This window comes from Gracilinanus agilis, chromosome 4 (assembly GCF_016433145.1).
Source record: "Gracilinanus agilis isolate LMUSP501 chromosome 4, AgileGrace, whole genome shotgun sequence".
Taxonomy (NCBI): Eukaryota; Metazoa; Chordata; class Mammalia; order Didelphimorphia; family Didelphidae; genus Gracilinanus; species Gracilinanus agilis.
In genome coordinates this window covers 253,029,810-253,053,263 of record NC_058133.1, presented here as the reverse complement: position 1 = coordinate 253,053,263, position 23,454 = coordinate 253,029,810, and the positions used below count along the sequence as shown (strand labels likewise).

The 23,454-nt window shown below is 43.9% G+C and overlaps 3 protein-coding genes across 4 annotated transcripts; 2 read left to right on the top strand and 1 right to left on the bottom strand.

Moving 5' to 3' along the window:
• Window positions 1–484: 484 nt before the first annotated feature.
• Window positions 485–3,530, top strand: COPS6 (COP9 signalosome subunit 6). Its single transcript, XM_044673548.1, has 10 exons — window positions 485–589; window positions 825–950; window positions 1,308–1,439; window positions 1,638–1,726; window positions 2,184–2,246; window positions 2,347–2,394; window positions 2,492–2,606; window positions 2,693–2,785; window positions 2,921–3,021; window positions 3,208–3,530. Exons 1-10 carry the CDS (start codon window positions 529–531, stop codon window positions 3,346–3,348), a joined length of 969 nt encoding a protein of 322 aa, XP_044529483.1. The 5' UTR covers window positions 485–528; the 3' UTR covers window positions 3,349–3,530.
• Window positions 3,531–3,615: 85 nt separating this feature from the next.
• MCM7 (minichromosome maintenance complex component 7) lies at window positions 3,616–13,857 on the bottom strand. 2 transcript variants are annotated; one of them, XM_044673545.1, is made up of 15 exons: window positions 13,706–13,857; window positions 12,393–12,472; window positions 9,744–9,908; window positions 9,527–9,651; window positions 9,264–9,444; window positions 8,705–8,842; window positions 8,291–8,440; window positions 8,067–8,181; window positions 7,815–7,946; window positions 7,341–7,424; window positions 6,824–7,217; window positions 6,477–6,560; window positions 5,316–5,484; window positions 4,200–4,309; window positions 3,616–4,109 (listed from the first exon to the last, which is right to left on the bottom strand). In XM_044673545.1, the coding sequence occupies exons 1-15, from the start codon at window positions 13,734–13,736 to the stop codon at window positions 3,899–3,901; spliced, it is 2,169 nt and encodes a 722-aa protein (XP_044529480.1). In that variant the 5' UTR covers window positions 13,737–13,857; the 3' UTR covers window positions 3,616–3,898. The 2 variants fall into 2 exon arrangements, with proteins under 2 accessions (XP_044529480.1, XP_044529482.1); XM_044673547.1 differs by lacking the exon at window positions 13,706–13,857 and adding an exon at window positions 12,877–12,907.
• Window positions 13,858–14,179: 322 nt separating this feature from the next.
• AP4M1 (adaptor related protein complex 4 subunit mu 1) lies at window positions 14,180–23,423 on the top strand. Its single transcript, XM_044673540.1, has 15 exons — window positions 14,180–14,248; window positions 14,425–14,513; window positions 14,741–14,847; window positions 14,928–15,024; window positions 15,170–15,280; window positions 15,369–15,449; window positions 15,679–15,741; window positions 21,367–21,433; window positions 21,597–21,650; window positions 21,899–22,005; window positions 22,105–22,199; window positions 22,326–22,370; window positions 22,609–22,659; window positions 22,846–22,957; window positions 23,087–23,423. Exons 1-15 carry the CDS (start codon window positions 14,191–14,193, stop codon window positions 23,297–23,299), a joined length of 1,350 nt encoding a protein of 449 aa, XP_044529475.1. The 5' UTR covers window positions 14,180–14,190; the 3' UTR covers window positions 23,300–23,423.
• The last annotated feature ends 31 nt before the right edge of the window (window positions 23,424–23,454 follow it).

The window sequence follows — 23,454 nt, the reverse complement described above, 5'->3', positions numbered from 1 at the left end:
TGTGGGGAATGGGGCGAGAGAGACACCAGTCAAGAGTTCTAGATAGTACCTAGAGCTTAAGGCTCCCAGGCTGCAGCTCGGACCAATGCTCTCTTTTCTCCTGGGTCAGCAGTTGCCCTCTTGGGCAATGCCCCTCCACAGCCCCACCTTGCCCCAGGAGCGAGAGGAGCAGCCACCATTGCCCCACAGCCCCGAATACGAAGCGCAACCTTCCCTTAAGAGGTAACTACTTCCCCAGGCCGCACTCAGATCTTTCCCAGGAAACAACTCCCTGGAGATTACCATTTCCTAGCAAAATCGGATCGGGAAACTAGGTTCTGGGTTCCTCCGACCGTTCCCTCCGCCGGGGGGGTCTAGAACCCGAGGACAACAAAGCGGAAGGAGGGGGTGGGAACATTGGAAGGAAGGAAAGAAACCGATAATCGCGCGCCTCAGTCCCGGGGTTATTGCGCATGCGTCGTGCGTCGCCGGTCCCCTACGGAAGCCGGTAAGGACGGGACTCCACCGAGGCCGACAGATGCGGGCAAGATGGCGTCGACGGCTGCGAACGGGGCTAGCGGGAGCAGCGGGATGGAGGTGGACGCCGCAGGTAACGGGGTCTGCCTCTATAGATCCCCTACCCCACGGCTGTCTAGAAAAGATGCTCCATTCCTTAAGGAGCCGACCTTCCCACTCCCGACACATATCGAGAAAATAAAACCGCTGCGCCCCCTTAATGTGGTGGGAGGGGGGGGGCAGGGTAAAGGGGAGGCAGGCTTGACCCCCGCTCACTGTTTGTGTTTATGTGTGTGTTTGCGTGTGCGCGCGCGCGTATCGATCCCTAGTGCTCCCCAGCGTGATGGCCTCCGGCGTGACCGGCAGCGTGTCTGTGGCCCTGCATCCCCTCGTCATCCTCAACATCTCCGACCACTGGATCCGCATGCGCTCGCAGGAAGGACGGCCCGTGCAGGGTGTGTGCGCCTGCGCGGCAGAGCCTCTTTACTGGGAGGGGGGGCCTCCCACACCAACCCCCGGGACTGCTCCCCGCCCCTTCCCCAAACCCCATCCTGTATGTGCCCTAGCTTTGAAATTTTTCCTCTCTCCAGTCAATGCCTCAGGCATCCCCCGGAGGCCAGACTCTTTCTATTCCCTGGTCGTTTGCAGTCTGAGCCCTGACCTTCAATACTGGGCTTCACTTTCCTTATCTGTAAAATTAAGTTGACTAATCAGTAGCCAAAATCTTGAGCTTTATGAACCTCAAGTCTTCCTTCATATTTGATGATGGCTCTAATTACTCCATCTTATCTGTTTTTTTCTTCCTCCCCTAGTGATTGGGGCGTTGATCGGCAAACAAGAGGGACGAAATATTGAGGTGATGAATTCATTTGAGCTTCTGTCCCACACGGTGGAGGAGAAGATCATCATTGACAAAGAATATTACTACACCAAAGAGGAGCAGTGTGAGAAGGAAGGGGCTGCCAGAGTTGGGAAGAACAGAGTAGGAGGAAGGGGGAGGGAAAGGGGTGAGAATTGGTATCAAGACAAAGACAAATACCTACCAAGTAAATATAGGTCAGTGTAAAAATTACTCTATGTAGGAATTCAGGAGTGATTGGGATGCATTGAGAAGATTCTTTATTCCACTTTCCCTTTCCCAGTTAAGCAAGTATTCAAGGAATTGGAGTTTCTAGGTTGGTATACCACAGGAGGTCCACCAGATCCTTCAGACATCCACGTCCACAAGCAGGTAAGAGCCCAAGAAAATTACACACATCATTTGGGCAGGGAAGGATCTAGGGCAGACGCATCACAGTATAGTAGATAAGAGTCTTGGACGGGGAGTTGCAAGACCTTTGGAGGTTTTTTGGCCACCAGTGTAACACCCATTTGTAAGATCTTATTTGTAAAATGAGAGGATTGGACTAAATACTACATTCTAGTTGGTACATCATTCTTTGCATGGGGGTGAGGGAAGGATTTCTAGGCAATATAAGGTAATGCACTGGAAATAGGCCAGAAACAGAAACCTGGAGCCTAGTTTATGTATTGCCACTGTTTAGCAAAAGCCTTTAACTTTTGAGTCCCCAATTCTGGGTCTTGTTTTCTCATCTGTTAAAATCGAGGGAATTAGGATAAGTGACTTCAGTTCCCCTTTAACTCCTATGACTCTATGGTGTAGTCAGTCACTTTCCTTCCTTCCCCAGGTGTGTGAAATTATCGAGAGCCCTCTGTTCCTGAAGCTAAATCCCATGACCAAGCACACTGATGTGAGTGAACCAGACCTTGGGTTTTAGGGCCTGTTATTTGACAATGTTTCTCATTGTCAGTCTCGTTTCCTTTTATCTAACCCATTGTGTCTCTCAACAGCTTCCAGTCAGTGTTTTTGAGTCAGTCATTGACATCATCAATGGAGAGGTAATTACTCTTTTTGCTATGGCTGGTCCTCTTTGTTTATGCTTTGCCTCTAGTTTCTGCTTGTGACATTCTTCACCTCTGATAACCTATTCTTCAGGCAACAATGCTATTTGCTGAACTGACCTATACACTAGCCACAGAGGAGGCTGAACGGATCGGTGTGGACCATGTAGCTCGAATGACAGCTACAGGTAGTGGAGAGAACTCTACTGGTAAGTGGACAGATATGGCAACAGTTCTTTTTACTGTCTGGAACTGGAAAAGTGGGAGACTTATGCCTTTTAATCTTACATTATAGTGGCCGAACATCTAATAGCCCAGCATAGTGCCATCAAGATGCTGCACAGCCGGGTCAAGCTCATTTTAGAATATGTCAAGGCTTCTGAAGCAGGTAGGACAAATAAATGCATCCCTTAACTCTTTTCTAAAGGACTCCACTAAACCAGTATAAAACTATGGGAATTTACTACCGGAATGGGATGAAAATAGTAGAAACGTGTCTCATATTTTTCATTCTGTATCTTAGGGGAGGTTCCTTTTAATCATGAAATCCTGCGTGAAGCCTATGCTCTGTGTCATTGCCTCCCTGTGCTCAGCACAGATAAGTTCAAAACAGACTTCTATGATGTGAGTCTAACCTGTCGGGCTGGGAAATAAGATTTACTAATGATATATGCAGGGGAATGCCATTAAGCCTTTACTTGGGAAAGCAACTATAAGCTTATCTTACCCTTGAGCCACAGGTTTTTGCTGAATTTGAGAACAGTGATATTTGGAAAGTAACCCAGGCTTTGTTTTTTCCCTCCCTTTCAGCAATGTAATGATGTTGGACTCATGGCCTACCTTGGCACCATCACCAAAACATGCAACACAATGAACCAGTTTGTAAATAAGTTCAACGTCCTGTATGATCGCCAGGGCATCGGCAGACGAATGCGAGGACTTTTCTTCTAAAAGGGCAATCCTTTCCTTCACAATAAGTGATGGCAAAGGGCAGAGATCTGTCTGCTTCACCAGAGAACAATTGCCTCCAGAGGCAGAAAAGTGGTTGATTCCCCCCTTAGAGAAGCCCTCAAACCTGCATAGCTTCCCTCCACCCAAATTGTTAATAAATGGGGAATAGTTCCCTCCCATGATTCTTGTCCTATCTGTTAAAAGGAAGTAATGTTCATAGAGTACCTTTATGTCCAGCCTACCTTCTTCCAGTATATGTCACCAGTAAGCCCTGAGGCCAGAGATACCACCAGAAAGATCAGAAGAGAGGAAAGCCTGGAGAATTGACCATAACTGGTTTGGTTGTTCCTCCTCTCTCCCCACCTCTGCCAGAAGGAAATTCTAGGGTTTTTTTGGGCAAGAATCCTATAAACACTTTATTCAAAATGAGAATAAACATACATTGTAGCAGTTTTTAACTCTCCTCTGGCCTAGGAAGAGGACTTCTCTGTATCCAAGCATTAGGCATTATAAAATGAGGTTAGGGGCTCTGCCTAAGTTTTCTGCAAGGTCACACAAACGTGATCCGAGTTCGGGCAGCATTAACCTGCCATACATTGAGTTCCTCATACTCATCCAGTGCAGCCTGGAACTGGGCAGGTGTAAAACCTCTTGACACACAGCGCTGTTCAGCCTCTGAAAAACGGATGCTTTGGCTACCTGATCCTACAGGGACCAGTTCCCTCACTGTGGCAAAGATCACATCTGCTGGTCGTTGGGTTCTAAGGAAATGGAGAAAGAAGGGTCAAAGGAATGTGGTGAGATTACCTACCTAGAAACACAATTAAAACTCCCCACACCCAATTATTCACCTTGTTGCTTGCCCTTTGTCCCCGAGTAGCGAGTCCTTAGACATTTCCATTAGCCTTATGGCCTCATTCACATCTTCCTTTTCCACGGTGTCTACCATGCGTAGTCGGGCCTAGGGAAGGGAAGGAGGGAGAAACTTTTGTTGAACACCTCACTACACCTCATAAGACAGACAAGCTATTCTACCTACCTTTTTTTTTTAAGCTGTGTGTATATGTGGAAGAACTAGGGATGTCCCCATCCAAACCCATTCCCCTTCATGGCGCCTCCCCCTTTCCCCCAAGGATTTGCAGTGTTTTGCCAGCACTGTCAGACCGAGACAAGTGCAATGCCCAGGGCAGCGTTCAGCAATTGCCCAAGTCTCCGCCTCTCAACACTGGCCAGTCTAGATGTCCTGTAAAGGAGAAGAGACCCCACCCACTCCCCTTGCCACAGGTGGAGAGTTAGGCAAGAGTCATCATGAACTAGATCAGTTATCACCAAGAATGGCTTGAGTTACAAAAGGGCCAGCCTTAGCCTACACAGAGCATTAAGGGGAGGAGAGGGATAATGGATTAGAAGTTTGGATCCTAGGAATTCCAGGGATATAGTGTCCCAGGGGCTCTGGAAGTGCTAGCTCAGCAGTAGGTCAGGTTATCACACTACCTGCACGAACAGCACTTTGGAGCCCCCCAAGACTGATAAGGCCCAGAATCTGGGGAGCAGTGGCTCTAGGACAGGGGTTCTTAACTTGAAGTCCATGAACTTATTAGTAATCTTATGTACTTTTATTTCAAGTATTTAAAAACATTATTTTGAGAAAGAATACATATATTTTACCAATTTGGCAATAGGTAGTGACCTTATGACACAAAAATGTTAAGAACCGCTACCCCAGAGGATAATGGGAAGAGGAAAAAGGATAGCTGGCAGCATACCCATCATGAGGGCAGCTCAAATTGGCCAGGAAGAGCATCAGGTTCCCCCCAGAGCTGCCGTGCTTGTGTTCAGCGCACTAGGACAGTAGCCCTGGAAGGGCCTGGAGTAGTAAAAGACTAAGGCAAAGAAAGAATAAGGCCTGGGGCAGAAAAAGAACAGCTCACAGGAATGAATTCAAACAAGGTACATAGGCCACATACCAAAGCAGTAGAAAGCCGAAGAATAGCTAGTAAAGTCCGAGCAGAGGTGTAGGTGGCATCCTTACTGGCCCAGGCTTCACGCCTCATCTCCACATAGGCAGCTGTGATATAGTCAGCCAAAGACTCAGGCACTGCAGGCTGTTTTTCACGGCACATGGCAATGTAACGCCTGTGAAATATTAGTATATTAGTACAAATATGGAAAAGAACAAAATACTAGTCTGGCATCCACTTATTAGCCATTCATACTTGGTACGTCTTGAGCAACTAGGGGTACCTCATACCTCACTTAAATAATTATTTTAAAACTCCAAAACTTAAAACATTTTAGATTCAATTTATAAAATTATATATGAAATAATAGATGATTCAACACTTCATGTAAGAGGTCTGCTTGGTGTACAAAAGGAGACCAGATCCTTACTGACCCATCATCAGTAAGGGGAGATATGTGAGTGAAATACAGAGTAATGGTACAGTATAATTTATACACACATGTTCAAGCCTAGAAGAAGAAATATCTAGAATTTTTCTGGAAACAATTATTTTTCCAATTAAATTTCCCCCAAGATCTGCTCAACTCAAGTCTGAAATACTAGAACAAAGAAAGAGGCCCCCAACATTTATAGAGAGCTTTAAAATTTCCAGCAACTTTACATATGCATAAAGTATTTATGAATTCATTTAAGACAGTCCTATTGAGGTACTACAAGTATTGATTATCTTCATTTATTAGATGGAGAAATGGGTTCAGATTAAATAGATTAATTCATGAACTTATGACTCAGAAGTAGAACCAAGTCTTCTGATTCTAGCGCTCTATTCACTATATCATATGGTCTCTCTTCTAAGCTTTTCTACAGATATATACATATTTGTTATTGTCCCATCTGACTCTTCATGGCCCCATTTATGGTTTTCTTGGAAAAGATACAGGAGTGAAAGGTTTGCTCCTTTTCTAGCTCATGAAAAAAGCTGCTGCAAATAGGTTTAAGCAACTTGCCCAAGGTCATACAGCTTAAAGTGTCTGAAGCTAGATTTGAATTCAGGAAGATAAAGTCTTGTACCTACTACCTAGCTGCCTATATCCCATACCTACAAACTGGAAAATTAAGATATACTAGAATATCCTCAGACACTTCCATGGAAAAGCCCTTGTACCTCATAAGTTTCATGTCCAGTGGCTCAAACTGTGCAGGGGGCTGCCGACTATGTTGGTGCACATAGGTGATATGCTGGGCCAACCTTAGAGGAAAGAAGAAGGTGTCAGTAACATCCCTCAAAACAATAATTTCCCACAAAAATGAAATCAAGGCTGATTCTTCTGAAGGAAAAATATCTTTGGAACAATTCAATCTTATCTCTAAGACAGGCCTGGAAGGATTCACTGATGGAAGCAGAGGGACAAGATAACTAGGAGCTTCTTGAAGGCAAGATATAAAAGTGGCTGAAAGGTCAGATGTCTCTCCAAGAGAGCTAAAGATGAAGAGTGTTTCTGGTAGCCTCACCGCAGGTCACTGTCACGGTCAGGGCGATCCTGAATGAGCCAGAGCAGGTCAAATCGGGACAGGAGAGCAGCAGGAAGCTGTACGTTCTGTTCCAGGCTCCGACGAGGATTATATCGTCCATAAGCAGGGTTTGCAGCAGCCAGGATGGAACATCGAGCATTAAGTGTAGTAAGGATGCCTGCTTTTGCTATGGAAATAGTTTGCTGCTCCATCACTTCATGGATTGCTGTGCGGTCAGCTTCTGCCATCTTGTCAAATTCATCAATACAGCACACACCCTGGTCAGCTAATACGAGGGCACCTCCCTCCAAGGTCAGCTCCCCACTCACTGCATCCCGAAGCACTGCTGCAGTCAATCCCACACCTGATGACCCTCGACCTGTTGTATACTGGCCTGGATGTCAGGGGCAAAGAGACAAACAAATAGATTACAAAAGAAAACTGATTCAACAGAAAGCAACAGATGCAATGTTCTGGCCTGATCATTCTTTTAGCACCTGCTTTTAAAGATACTCACTTCTGGGGGCCAGACGATCAATGTAAGACAGAAGCTGAGACTTGGCCACACCAGGATCCCCCATCAAGCAGATATTAATATTTCCTGTTTGGGGACAGAAAAAAGATAAGAGAAGATGCCAAAATGGCCACTCTCCTAATAGAACTCATCCAATGAGCTATTTTTGTCATAAGTAAAAGGTTCCCAAAGGTCTACTATACCTATGTACTCTGCCTTACATATTCTGAATTCTTCCTGTGTTCCTCAGGTTAGGCTATCAATCCCTACTTCCAATTTCCCCTTTGGCTGCCTTCCTAGCTCCCTTAAAATGGGTTTTATCTTTTAATATGGCTACTTCCCCATATCACACCCTTCAAGAGAACTTTCTCTAAGAACAAAGTAGATTTAAACAAAACTGACACCAACTTCCACAGCATAGTTAATCTGTCTGTGATCTACTTGACTCTTCTGCCCTTTTCCTCATTTCAGTCTCACCTCTGATCTTCATGCCTCGAGGGGACTGATCCACTCCACCAACCAACAGGAGAAGGAGTGCTTTCTTTACATCTTCATGGCCATAAATCTCAGGAGCAATTGAGGCTGCCAGCTTTTCATAGAAATCTTCCTCTAAAGAAGGAGAGAGCTGTCAATAATGGGATCCTAAGATAAGAATTGGGGGAAGTGCTACAGATTCCTTGACTCGCATTCTCACTTCCCACTTCATTTCCCTCACTAAGTTTTTTTCACCTGCAATTTGTCTCAGCTCTTCTTTGCTCAGCTCCCCAATACCAGCTTCGTCATCTTCACTCTTATTCATCTTCACAATCCGATGGGCTTCCAAATATGTTTCTGACAACAAACCCTAACACAGAAAACAAGATCATGGCACTGATACAAGAGAACACATTCTCTTTGTAATTTGGGTGGGGAAAGGGATGTCAGGAATAGTTTTGTTCTTCCTGTCATCTCACCTGTACCACCTGTCGGAATCCAGTACGTAGCATTGGCAGGAAAATACCAGTAATACTAACATGGTCACCTGGCTGGGCCAAGCGCGTGTTCTCTCCTTCTACCAATACTGTGATACTTCGTGGGATGTTCCCCACAGGCACCTGGTCACTCTGAAGAAAGGGAAAAGATATACAAGCTAAAATCCAAGATACTTTTCTCTCGTTTCCCCATTTATATCCCTTTAACCTCCCAACTCAAGCAAACGCAACTAGATAGTTCTCCCTTCAGATGGGAGAAGGCTCTGGTTTGTTTCATAATGCACTTATCCCTTCTGGTTGTCCTAAAAAAAAATTTCCTTTTATTCCTTCCCCTCTATAAATGAATGCAAGAACAATTAAGATGCCTTGTCCTGAACACATATCAGCAAAACTCACATGTTCTTGCATTTTCAATTCTTGGAACTTGATGAATTTGGAGCCACGAGTCTGTAAGTAGAGTCGTCCTCCTGAGCGGTTGGTCTGACACTCCTGGCTTGGGCACATAATTAGTGGCATGAAAGTAGGAGACCGAATCTGGAATGGGGGAAAGAAGCACATAAACAAGTTTAGAAGAGAAAACAAACCATACCTTAAGCCAACTAAGCATACTTTAAAAATCTACTAGGAAAGTAACAAGTATACTAGGGCCTTTAGGGGGATAATGAAAAACAGACACTAAAAAAAAAAACGACAGAATTAAGGAATGAAACAAAAGAACAGTTAATGAGAGAATGATAGACTGCTACCTGACAATACAGCTGACAACCACATAAAATCTAAAGAAAGCATGGCAGACAGGATTACAGATGAACCAGCAGATGGTCATGCTCTATATGTCACAATGACCAAATATGAACTGGCAAAAAAAAAAAAAAAAAAAAAAAAATCGAAACAAAGAGATAAGCATTTTTTATTTTACAGTCTCTTTTATGAGTTCCTCTTCCCCAACACATACCGGCTGGTAGGTTTCAGCTCCACACTGGTCACAGGTATATGTGGCCACCACCATCCTAGGTTTGACCTCAGAGACACGGGTCACAATCCCACGCACAGTAACCAACTTTCCAACTGAATCAGCCCGTACTTCTCGAATCACTCGTGGTTTGCTACTGCTAGGGCTCCGAAAGTATAGTTCACTGAGGAGGAGGAGGTAGGAGGGTCAGCATTAGGACTTTAGAGGAAGTACTCTCCCATTCCTTTCCCACAGAGACCACTCACAATCTGCACATGAGCTCAGAGGGATACTGATTTTGAGGACTACGAGTGGCTCCAGGGTCCTGGCTTCGCTGCTCCATCATCAGCCGGTGCTCAATATACACATCCAAGACATCTTTGTTCACTACCTGAAGGAGGTAGATAAAAGTCAAAATATGAAATTCTCATGTAATCTTAGAAAGCATCAGTAAAAGCTCTCCTGCCCAACACCATCCCTTGCCTCCTTTTCTTTGTACTGTGGTAGCAGCTCCTGTACAGCCTCAGTAAAGAGCTGTGTATAGCGCTTCGTGTTCTCAGAAATGGAGTCCACTAGCTCAGGATCCTCCTCTGCAATGTCATCCAGATCTACATAAAGAGCTACTTGCTCCCTGTGAGCCAAACGTACCTGCAGGTGCAAGAAACAGACACCAGTTACAAGTCATCTTCCAGAAACCCTTCTTAATCAGTTTAGAGAACCCACCACAAGACAAGAACTAGTCAAGTAAAACTAGACAATTACAGAATTAAAGGCCAAATAGTCCAATTACTTCTTACAAATAATCCCCTTTTATAATATCTCAAAGAAAGCTTCACTTAGAAGTGAGGTCTAGGGGCAGCTGGGTAGCTCAGTGGATTGAGAGTCGGGCCTAGAGATGGGAGGTCCTGGGTTCAAATCCGGCCTCAGACACTTCCCAGCTGTGTGACCCTGGGCAAGTCACTTGACCCCCATTGCCCACCCTTACCACTCTTCCACCTATGAGCCATTACACAGAAGTTAAGGGTTTAAAAAAAAAAAAAAAAAAAAGAAGTGAGGTGTACTTGCCTCCCCCTGCCCCAAGGCATTCCACTTTTGGTTAGCTTCTTTTTAAAAAAGAAATATTTCCTTATACCAGCTTAAATTTTATCTCTTAGCAACTCATACCCATTTGCTGCTAATTCTACCCTCTAACAATAAAAACAAGCTTAGTCCTTTCCCCACATGATGGCACTTCAGATACTTAACAATAGCTCTTTTAGGATCAAAAGTTTAAAGCTGAAAGTATTTAATTCAATCTTTTCTTTTACAGAGGAGGAACCTAAGGGTCAGAAAGTTGGGCAACTTGCCTATGATCACATATTAGTAAAACATTAGTGGCAAACCATGAATGCAGGTTTACTTTCTTCTCTATTCACCATGCCAAGCTGCCTCACTCATGACCTCCCTAAAGCCTTTTCCTACAGGCTAACCACCCCAAATTCCTTTAACAAAATGTCTATGGCATGATCTTTGCATCATCCTCATCACCTTTCTTTAGATATTCTTTAGTTTGTCAATGACCTTCTAAACCAAACATAATAATTTAGATATGGCCTGAGTAGGACAGTGATCAGTGAAATTACCAAATTGTTCTGGATAATTATATTTCTCTTAATAGCTCTACTAAGTTTTACATTGTTCATTATTTACCATTCTAAAAATAGAAAATATGGTGCTACTTTTCCCAACAAAAATATTCCATCTGTAGTGGAATGGCAACTGTTAACCATGTAAGCACACTTTCTAAATAATGCTTTCTAATTTTGATTTATAGTCATTGGCAACTAACCATCCTTCCTAAACGACACCTATATTTTCAGTTTTCACTTAAATAACTGTCACAACTTTTCTTTTCCACAAACCCCAGGCTCTACACATATCTAGAGAAAGGAGAATTGGGGACAAGAGATTAAGTGATGCCATATTGTATTAATGATTCATGTCAAGCTTTCAGGTCACTAAAACCTACATTTTGGAAAATGTGAATTGTCTACACTAAGTATTGGTTTTCAGGCAGAAGAGTGGTAAAGGCTAGGCAACTGGGGTTAAGTGACTTGCTCAGGGTTACACAGCTAGGAAGTATCTGAGGCCACACTTGAACCCACAACCTCCCATCTCCAGACCTGGGTCTCTTATCCACTGCTCCATACTGACCACTTAACAGATGTTTGATGACTGACTCAAGTTCATTTTTTTTTAAATACAAAAGCATTTTACTAGATTGGCCAGTCAAGATTTTTTTTTTAAATCTTATTATTAAAACATGGTAGCTATCACTCTTCTGTAACACTTGAAAAAATTTGTGAGCATGCTCTGTATGTCTTGGTCCAAGTCACTAATAAAAGTACTGAATAGCAGAGTGCCAAGGAGATTCCCAGGGAACTTCACTAGAGATGATCTCCCAAGATAAAAGAAACCCATAAAGACTATTTGTTTAGGTGATACAACCAGTTACAAATCTACCTAAACACACTAACCTAAGTATCATTTTGTTCACAGGATGAGTTGAAACATTGCTGAAATCTAGGTCAATTATGTTTATGGAACCTCTCTGATCTAATCTAATAACCGTGTCTATAAAAGAAATTGGTCTGTTATGATCTATTCTTGATAAATCCATGGAGACCCTCATAAGCACCAATTCCCTTTTTGTACAATCTTTAAATCTTAGTGACCCTGGAAATCCCTAGACCACTGGATACTTTGAACCTTCATTGTACATGAAGGTTAACTTTGAATTTTCACTATTCTAACTTAACAGGACTTAAACCCATGTGCCACAGGTAATATACTTTTCTGACCCTAAGAGTATAGTTTTTAAAAGCATCCCTCATTTTCAGCTGTCATTTTCAGAGCAAGGGAAAACTCTGTACTCATGTAATTTACACTCCTGGTTCTCTTATCTTTCATAATCAGTTCATCATTACCTAAATTCTGTAGAACTACCCTGACATGTCCCCACAGTACAGTCAAAACTTTTGTAATCTGGCTACTACTGGGAAAATATTTAGAATGAACCACCTCTCAAAAGTGTCATCCTTGGTCTGTGTACTTGTCCTCGTTTTTCCTTTAACCATCCAACCTTGAACTCACCAGTTGGTCCCCATATTTGAATTGTTTCTTGCCAAACTCATCATCCTGGTAAAACTCCTGTAGAAACCTCTTAGCTTTCTCTGTTAGCAAAGAGACAGAAAATTACTTTTTCCTTCTTATGGAACCCCATTGATGCACTTAGCAGCAAAACAAACTGACTGGAAATCATCATTTCTCAGATCTAAATGATAAGGAATGAAAGAAGGGTTGCCAGGTGGTGTCCCCTTTCTCTTTCTTGGTGTGGAGTGGACCAAAAATATTTCATGTTCGGTCACCATCATTTATTCCAAGGGTACAAATGAAACCCATCTACCTTGACCAGATTTTCTTCACTTTTTCCTCTAGTTCTCTACAAGTTTCCAAACGCCCAAGATTCTCACAAGTCTTCCAGCTTTCCAGTCCTACAAAACACTTTTTATTCCTCTTCTAATCCTCAAATGGCTCCTTACAATGCCAAAGGGTGGGCTCACTACTCCAGCCTTACCTTTTCCCTTACTGGTTCCAATACTTTCCATTCTTTGTAAACAAAGAAGCACATGGCGCTAACCGGGACCACACCCCCCTCTACAGACCCACAGAAGCCTAGATCACTCCGCCCGGGGTAGTGTCCGAGATTCCGGTCATCCTGGACAGTATTCTGTATCCTCAACAACTTCTTCTCCATAACTTCTTCAAGTTGCCCCAACTTGGTGCCCTTCCTCAGCTCCTTTGGATCTAAGCAAGCGTCGCCCCGCGGAAGGAGACTGTTTACATGCTCTAGCTTTCGAACAGAAACACAGCCCTTCCGCCTGCAGACGTCATTTCCGTCTAAGCTGCCAAGTCCTTAACCAACATTAGAAGCTCAGCGTCTCAGGTTCTGCTCTCGGGGAAGGACTCCGATATGGGATCGGATGATGAATGGACAACTGCTCCAGGAACAGAGTTTCACCCCGGGCCCTCCGCCTAGAGGACGGGGATATTATCCGCTCCTGGCCTCTCCAGCTCCCACCGCAGTCCATACTCCCTTCTCTAGAGCCCTGTGCCCCGCTACCACTTCCCATCCTCACTCCCATTCCGAAAGCCCGGCTGCCTCCCTTCGATTTTGAGTTTCACCTGACCCCCCCCCCCCGCATTACTTCCAGACTCACTCTCCCGTCCGTCCCAGTCCCCACTGCTTGTGGCCCCTCACTCTAATCCCTGTCATCCCTTCTCACTCCGCCCAGTCAATTTTATTCTCCTGAATCCTCTTCCCCGCCTCTCGGCCCGGCCCCCAGCCTGGTCTTCTCGGCCTCTAGCGCCCTAGGCTCTTGCCTAACTCCTTTTGGCCCCATCACCTTTTTCGGCCGCGTAGTCCTTAGGAGCCATCGCTGCCGGACGAAAGGGTAAGGGGTGGCAGTGTCCAGAGCACGGCTCGCGGGCTGCGGCAGAAAGCGGTTGGTGGTGCCTGGAAAAGGGAAAAAGGGAGACGACCCGGGGCGTAACTCGGAGGAGCAACCGAAATTGGCGCGAAACGTCCCTGCCCACGTGACCGACGCTCCGCGTCAGAGCCAATAGAGAAAGGTATGTTTGCCGCCGTCGCCGAAGTTCCCGCCCCAGCGGGCGCGGCTCTGCCGAAGACCCCGCCTCAAGTCGGAACTGTAGGCGTCACCCTCTCCCTCTTCCTCCTCCACCAGTCCGCCAAACTTCAACCAATCAGGGGCCAAATCAGGAGGATGTGACTAGACAGGCGGGACTTAAGGAGGAAGAAGCTTTCTCTAATAGTTACCGGTAGCTGGCCGACTCTAACCAGATCTAGATCTGCTGTTCACCCAGAGGAGCCATGATATCCCAGCTCTTCATTCTGTCTTCCAAGGGGGATCCTCTCATCTACAAGGACTGTATCCTCCTATCCTTGGGCAGTGGGGGTGAGGGTGAAGGAGCAGCGGAGGAGGGCCTGAGGTCGGTGGGCGGTAGAAGCCTCGTAGAGAATGAGCTGTAGGGGATAGGGTCAGAGAAGGACGAGAGTTTGGTTTGGCGACCTAGCCTTGGCCCTTCTTAACTCGCTCTCTCTCAGTCCGTGGAGATTGTGGAGGCAGCGATGTAGCGGAGATCTTCTACAGGAAGGTGATAGAACTGCCAGGGGACCAGCCTCCTGTCGTGATGGTAACAGCCCTTCAGGGCGCAGGGTGGGCTTTGGGAACGAGGAGTACTTTCCGTAGTCCTCGCAGTGGGGTTTCTAGGAGATGGAATTTGGATTTCCAAAGTTTTCTTATCCCTAGAATGCCCTCTCAAGACTCTTATTCCCATGGTCTTGACCTTTATACTTTTAAACTTTCTTCATTGGTGTTTATTCCTCCACCATCACTCCTAACCCCAAATTCTTCCCCCAGCATCACAAAGGCCACCACTTTGTCCACATCCGACACTTTGGGCTCTACCTTGTAGTCACCACCTCAGGAGGTGTTTCTCCCTTCATCCTCCTAGAGCTGTTATCAAGGTAAGGAAGATAATAGAGAAAGGGTATGGGTGGAATAAAATAATGAGTGTGGAAGACTCATTACTTTCTCTCTTCCCCAGGCTGGCCACCCTACTAAGTGATTATTGTGGCTCCCTCAGTGAGAAGACTCTCTCTCTCAATGTAGCCCTCGTCTATGAGCTCTTAGATGAAGTTTTGGTGAGAAACAGACTTAAGGGTCTAGAGATTTCTCCCCCATCCCAAATGCCAGGAATATGCCTTCTTTTTTAATCTAGATCCCTTTCTCCTCCATCCCTACACATCTCCAACTCAAGTATACAAAAACTTGCTTTTTCTACTATAGGACTATGGCTACATCCAGACTACATCTACAGAGATGCTAAGGAATTTCATTCAAACTGAGGCTGTGGTCAGCAAGCCCTTCAACCTCTTTGAGCTCAGCAGTGTTGGTCTGGTTAGTGAAGGACGGGGGTGATTAGGTTTTGGGAAACGAACTGAGGTAGGATACACTAGATAGCTGACTACTTGTGGATTTTTTGCAGTTTGGGGCTGAAACCCAGCAGAGTAAAGTGGCCCCAAGCAGCGCAGCCAGCCGTCCTGTCCTAACTGGCCGCTCTGACCAGGTAAGGAAGCATATCTTTGTTACCAGATATCCAGCCATCCTTCAATCTGAGTCCATATATCCAACTTCCTCCTGGCTTCTCTATTTCCTGTTGCAGCCATTCAGTTTGCCATATTACAGTGATCCCTAATTCCTGGGCCCCAGATTTCCATTCCTCCCCCAAAATCTCTCTTACCTCCAATCACTGAGAACTGAGCATCTTTTTATACCAGATCCCTTTTCTTTTCCAGAGTCACAAGAATGAAGTTTTTCTGGATGTAGTAGAAAGGCTCTCAGTGCTTATTGGATCCAATGTAAGTTTGAGTCCTCAGACCCAATTCAGCTAAAAAAATTTGTTTAGTACCTACTAGGTACAGATTCAGTGTATGGCATAGTAAACAGATAATTGGTATTAGAGGCAAGAAGACCTAGAATCTGATGCAGAAAAGGCTATGTTTCCCTGGGGAAGTTATTTAATCTCTTGTTGCCTCAGACTCTTAAAACTGTAATTTGAGTGACAGTTGCTAAATAGCACTGGAATCACTCAAGGTTTCCCTTCACCAATTAAATCATAAGATTGGACCAAAACCCCCCAGAACTCTGGGTAAGGCACCAGGAAAATGTGAAATCACGATAATCTGTCCTCTTCCCTGGAATATGTACATATCATAAAAGTACAGGGAGGCCAGGACTGTACCCTGGGATATTGCCCCCAGTGGTGACATATAAGCCCTAGATCAGTGGTGGCGAACGTATGGCACAGGTGCCAAAGACGGCATACAGAGCATTCTCTGTGGGCTCCACTGTGCCTGAGGACATTTTTTTCATATCCCCACCCCTCTACCCAGCAGCCAATGGGAGCACATAGTGGGATAAGATGAGCGGCTCACAAGCCACAGAGCTGGAGGGGAGCAGATTGCTGCACCCCCAACCCCCATTTGCTGAGGACATTCCTCACTTCACTAGCTCATCCACCCACCAGCCCTCCTACTCCTATGTGGGATAAGGTGGGGTGCCCGGCATTCAGTGGGGAGAAGGGACACAGCATTCAGTCTGGGAGGGGGTAGGGCCTAGCACTCCATCTCTAAAAGGTTTGCCATCACTGCCCTGGATTGAAGGTTCATTCTATACACTTCTCAAGTTGATTGTGAGGTGGTAAAGAAAATACCAAGCAACATCCCAAGAATTCTGAATCTTTGAGGTAGAAGAAACCTCAAAGGCCATCTGGTCCAACCTATACCTGTACAAGAGTTCTTTCTTTGTTATCCATAATACTTTTCCTTCACTTAAATATCTCTAGTGTCAGGGAACCAATTCCTTCCTAAGGAGACCGTTCCATTTTGGGATAATTTTGTTATTCCATTCATTCATTCATTCAACAAGCATTAAGTGCTTACCATGTATGAGGCACTGCCAGATGCTGGAGATACAAAGACAATAAAAACAATTCCTGCTTTCCCGGAGATCAGAATGCTAGGTAAGTAGATCAGGGAAGACTTCCTATAGGAGGTGGCACTTAAATTGGATCTTGAAGGAAGATAAGGATGCTTAGAGGAAGGAGTATATTTCAGGTCTAGAGGGGAGTCTGTGCAGATGCTTGGAGGTTGAGAATGGAATGCAGAATGTAGTTGGGGGAATAGTTAATTGGGGAAAGAGGCTGCATGGAACTGGGGAAAGTGCACCGAATCCAGAGGCAGAAGACCCAGGTTCAGATCCTGTCCCTTGATACTTAACTAGGTATGTGAACTTCAGCAAATTCACTTCACCTCCCAGGGCCTAAGTGTAACCTAACCTCTCTGTAAAATTAGCTGGCCTCTGTGAACCTATCCAGCTCTAGATCCTTTGAACATAACTGTACAATACATGAAAGAAAGTAGTGTAAAGCATTAAGACAAATTTTCTTTACGTTGAATTATGTCTGCTTTTTTATAAATTCCATCTAATGCCTTCTGAAGCCAGGCAGAAAAAGCCTAATCCTCCTTCCATATGACAGCCCTTCAGATACTGGAATATTTCCCCTAAAACCTTTGCCAAATTAAACATCCCCAGTTCTCACAGCTGATCTGTGAATGGCATGGTTTCCAGCCCCACTCAGAAGACCTTGAGGATGCCCTTTGGATAATCTCCAGCTTGTCAGTGCACTAGTTGTGATCTAATCAGGACATAGTTCAGTAGGACTCGTGCTAGCCTGCTAAAATCTTTGATTCTGACTTTCTCATCCAATATATATATTCACTTGCAATTTAGTGGTATTTTGTGGATTTGATGCTTATCAAATCTATTCCTGCATCCAAGTTATAAAAATCTTAAAAAGCACAAAGCCAAATCCCTGGAATATTTTGTTGGATACCTCCTTCTAAGATGGCATCATGACTGTTCTTTGAAAAGATTGTCGGGGCAGCTAGGTAGCTCAGTGGACAGAATGTTCAGCCTAGAGACTGGAGGTCCTGGATTCAAATGTGGATTCAGTCACTTTCTAGCTGTGTGACCCTGGGCAAGTCACTTAATCCCAGTTGCCTAGCCCTTACCACTCTTCTGTCTTGGAACCAATACTCAGTATTGAGCCTAGTCAGAAGGTAGGGTTTTAGAAATAAGAAGACTTACCAGTCTCCCAATCATGTATAAATATACCAACTATTTTCCAGTCCATATCTTTACATAGAGCATAAGAAACTTGTCAAATGCTTTACTGAAATGTAGATGTACACTACTGATAGCATTCCTTTGATGTAACATTATCAAATAAGGAAATAGAGGTTATTCTTGTATAACTTGTTCTTTGTTAAGCTATGTTGGCTATTTGTGATCAAAGTTTCCCTTCTGTACATTCATAAACCATCCCTTTGACACTATGTTCTAAGAGTTTTGCCAAAATCAAGCTAAGCCCACTTGGTTAACATAGTTTGCAAACTGCTTCCTCTTCTTTTTTTTTTTTTTTTTTTTTTTTTTTTTAAGGACATTTGTCTTTTTCCAGTTCTTTAGTATTCTCCATTCTCCTATGGTCTGATAGAGGAGGTAGAAACTGAAGCAAGTCGTTTAAAATCTAGACCCTGTTTCCTCTTTTTTTTTTTAAACCCTTAAACTTCTGTGTATTGACTCCTAGGTGGAAGAGTGGTAAGGGTGGGCAATGGGGGACAAGTGACTTGCCCAGGGTCACACAGCTGGGAAGTGTCTGAGGCTGCTGTTTCTTTAAAATTGGGAAATCACTAATAGTACCAACTTTATAGTGATGTTTCGTTTTTTGTTTTTTTTTTTTTTTAATCTCACCTGTAATCTTATCCCTTTAAGAATCTGAGGAAACTTTCCCCTCTATAGCAACTTATCTCCCTCATGGGGAAAAAACTTGTGATCACTGGCATTTATTGCTCTTTTGAACCTATATCATCCACATAATTTAGCCTCAGTGAAGGAAAAGGCCCAGGTTATTCCTTGGTACGTATGGTTTTCAGCTGTGCTATCTCTTCCCACCTGTATTTCTTGCTACATTGCTCTTATCAAAGTTCCATTTCTGTCCTTTATTGTCCTTCTGATAAACCACATACTGCTAGCTTCTCAATGCACATGGGTTTCAAACAGTCCAGTGTGTCTCTTCCCTTTATGGGACACACACATCCTATATTCATATATTCAGAAGCCTTGGTAGTCTTCAGTGAATGAAAGTAGAGGAGCTTACCAGCATGTCTAATATCCTTGGATTTCCTTTCTCATGAATGACTGGTTATATCTACTGTTATTTTTCCAGTGTAATAGCTATTACTTTATGCTTTCTACTTTAAAGCCCTCTCAGAAGTGCAAGACTATAAATATATATTTTAGTAGCCCTTGTTAAATACATGCTGTCACTTATTAGGATTCCCTTATCTTTATTTCAAGCCATAATTCAGAAATCCAAATGCATCTTAATGCAACTGTTTAGCCATTTCCCAAATTTCCCTCTCTTCTGAAGCTCTTGCCTTTCAATCTTCAGTAGTGATTATTTAAAAAAAAAACAACAAAAAAACCTATACCCCCTAAAGTCTTCAATTTATTATCCAGAACTTCATAAATCCTAGGTGTGCTTTCTAGATTCCTTCTGGTGGTGGAATGAATAGTGGTAAGGTTTGAAAAATCTTAGAAGACTCAATCATTTCCAAAATTAAGTGCCTTAAGGAGAGGATAAACTTTTTTTTTTCCACCACTGTCAACATTTATTTTTTCTATGTACCATACACTGTGCCAATCCTTTTTGTTTGTTTTAATTTTTCTAATTTTTAGAAAAATTTGCTATAGTTACATGATTCATTTTTTTACTTTCCCCTTCACCCCCCCAAATTCCCTCCCCCCATAGCCGACACATATTTCCACTGGAGGATAAACCTTTTTTAATGTCAGGTAGACACAGTATGACCCAAAAGTTTCAGTGCAGTTCTAAGCTGTGATAGCCCTCTATAATTAGCTGATTTTATATCACCTTATTTGTCTTTTCCCAGATGATTACTGGATGGCGCAACCTATGAATCCATGCTCACACTACTTCAAATACAACAAGCATTTATTAAATGCCTACTTTGTGCCAAACATAGGGATACAAAGACAAAAATGAAATGGTCTCTTTTAAAGAATTTACATTCTATTGGAGACAACATATACACATAAATACATACCAAAAAAAAAAAATATGTACAAAGAAAATACAAGACATTTTTTAGGAAGGATCACTGGCATCTATAAAGAAATTTAGAAAGGCTTCATGTAGGCAGTTCTTGAACTGAGATTTAAAGGAAGCTAGCACTTCTAAGGAAGTAGAAGGGTTATGAGTACATCTAACAGGGGGTAACACCCTGTGCAAAGGCATGGAGGTGGGAGATTGATGCTGTGTATGAGGAACAGCAAATAATCCAGCTTAGTTGTACCACAAAGTGCATGAAGGAAATTATCCAAGTCTCAAAAGTTCAGCTGGAGCCAGAGAGTGAATAGGCCTTAAAAGCCCAACAAAAAACTTATATGTCATTCCAGAATCAATAGAGAAATCATTGGACATGTTGGAATAGGAGAGAATGACTTGGTCAGAACTGTATTTTAGGAATTTCACTTTGCTAATTGTGGGAAGAATGGATTGGAAGAGGGAGATTTGAGGCAAGGAGAATGTTAAGACTAATACAATAGTCTAGGTAAGAAGTGATGGCCTGAATTAGGGTGTTTGGTGTGAAAAGAGTATAGGACTGACAAGACAGCTTTACTAGGTCTAGGAAAAGCTTCATACCTGTTCAATATTTTGTATTCAATGGCCCTTCCACTCCTCCACAGTATCACTCCTACACTCCAAACCTGGGGAATAGATGAGGGTTCCCTTCCATTTTTATTTTTTTAAGAAATGAACATTTTCCTTAGTTACCTAGGGAGTAGAAAGGCATTCCTCCAGTCCTTTTAACCCTCTCTTCTTAGAGGACCAATCAGCATTTGCATGTACCTGCTGTAGCAAAAAGGCAAATACAAGTTACATTATGTTCTGGTCACTGCAAAATTTCTTTTGCCTTTCACAAGTTCTGGAAGCAAGAACCTTAATCTTTGTTTGTAGTTTTTATGGCCAACTCGTAGTCATCCATGCCCATTTGCCCACATGGGAGCTCAGTTGTGCTGATATTCACTATCACTCCAAAGTTCTCAGAACACTGCACCTTCATGTCCTTGGCTGAAATCTGGGACCTTCTTGTAGTGTTGAATCAACAAATGGAAAAGGATCCTATTCCTTGTCACTTGTTGGTAGCTAAGCCTACCTAGTGACACTGATGGAAAGGGAAAAGATCTCGCTGTAATTTTTGTCTTCTGTATTTCCATTGTTCCATTCTTAGTATAAAATCTGTATTTAAGACCCTTGGGAGAAAAAAACTTTCTAAGCCAGGGACATGAGGACAATTATGAATATTTTTATTTTTCATCTTCCTTCCCTTGAACTGTAGGGGTCCCTATTGAAGGTGGACGTCCAAGGTGAAATCCGACTCAAGAGCTTTCTGCCCAGCTGCTCTGGTGAGAAGTGTGGAGGCTCAGTTTCTTGGGATTTAAGAGGATGTAGAGAACTGACAGGGAGTTAAGCATGTTGAAGGAACCAGATACTTGAGAATTGTTGGGTATATGCAAGCCTGGGACTTATGATGTAATCATTCATTACTAACATGCATTTCTTTGACAGAAATGAGACTTGGCTTAACTGAGGAATTCTGTGTGGGCAAATCAGAATTGAGAGGTGAGGCACTAAGGATCTTCCCTCCCCTATATACACATTTAGGCTAGTAATACAAACATAATAGGGAGGTGTTGGATTTTCTCTATTAACATCTGGGCAGAGCAGGGTGGGGTGGGATGATTCAATTGTAGACAGATCTCCCTAAGTAAGGAAGGCACAAGCATAGTAGAAGATTCTTTTCTTTCATTGTAAGGTATCAGTTAAGCAAGATGTTTATTATCAAAGTGGGGGGTTATCTTTTCTTTCAGGGTATGGGCCAGGGGTACGGGTGGATGAAGTTTCATTTCATGGTTCTGTTCGCCTGGATGAGTTTGAATCCCATCGAATCCTTAGGCTGCAGCCACCTCAAGGCGAGGTCAGATTGAGATGAACTATTGCTCCACAATAAGGAACTGTGGGGAGGTTTGAGGGAAGATGAGAAGGGCCCAGGCTGACATTGCTTCCATGTTTACAGCTGACCATAATGCGGTATCAACTCTCCGATGATCTTCCTTCCCCACTCCCTTTCCGGCTCTTTCCCTCTGTGCAGTGGGACCGTGGCTCAGGCAGGTAAGAGATATTGTTGATGCTTTTTCAGAACTACATAGCTTTCTCCCCATTCAAGATCCAAAGCTCACCCTGAATACAAACAGATAAGGGAAAGGATGACACTTCTGTCTTTATTCCTTACCCAAGGCTACAAGTTTATCTGAAGCTCCGGTGTGATCTACCCCCAAAGAGGTAAGAACTGTGGATAGCAAGACAGTGCTAGCTTTGAGGTAGTAGACAGGCTACAATATCGAAATTATGCTTCCCCTCATATCCTCCCAGTTACCTTCTTTTCAAAGTAATTATTTCATTTCTTAGGGTGGGGCAACCTGGGCCAACCCTTCCCATCCAGTGGGGCATAAGCAAGGAGGAAGGGTGGGGGAATGAGGAATGGAACTAACAGGGCTTTGTTCATCTATGACTGTTTCAGCCAAGCTCTCCATGTCAAGCTCCATCTCCCACTTCCCCGAGGAGTGGCCAGGTCAGTTGTGGGGAATAGGAAAGACTGATACTCCTTTAGACTCCTCTGGGGATTAAGACTGTGCTCTCTAGAGAAGTACAGTAGAGGATGAAATTGAATAGTGGGGAATGGATTATTCAGTAATGGAGCCTGTTCTTAGGGGTGGGCAAGGTCTTATCTACCCTCTCCCATCTCTTTAACTCCTAGTTTATCTCAGGATTTGAGCAGCCCAGAGCAGAAAGCAGAATTGGGCGAAGGAGCTCTTCGGTGGGACCTTCCTCGAGTACAGGGAGGTTCCCAACTCTGTGGCCTCTTTCAGGTACTGACCACCAAACACTGTTTTCTTGACTTCCATAAACCAATTCCCAGTTCCTTTGATCCCTTCAGTGTGTATAACCTCTGTCCCCTCCCATAAACCTCACCTCTACCCATGCTTTCTTCTTCCCAGATGGATGTCCCTGGACTTCCTGACCCCCCAAGCCCAGCCCCTCCTCTGGGCTTAGGTCCTGCAAGCCTCTCATTCGAGCTGCCTCGGTATACTTGCTCAGGGCTCCAGGTTCGGTTTCTTCGGCTCACAGCCCCTGGAACTCCTGGCAACACTTCCCCACACACGTGGGTGAGACACCTAAGCCACAGTGATACTTATGTCATCCGGATCTGAGACCCAAATTGGGAGAATTATGTCAGCCTGCCTCTGGAAAGGAAAAATGACCAACTATTCCTACCACCATTGCCTTCCTACCTACCACCAAGGGTAAACAGATTGTGAGGCAGGGTTGGAAACTTCTGGTAGAGATGGAACTGGACACATAGGTC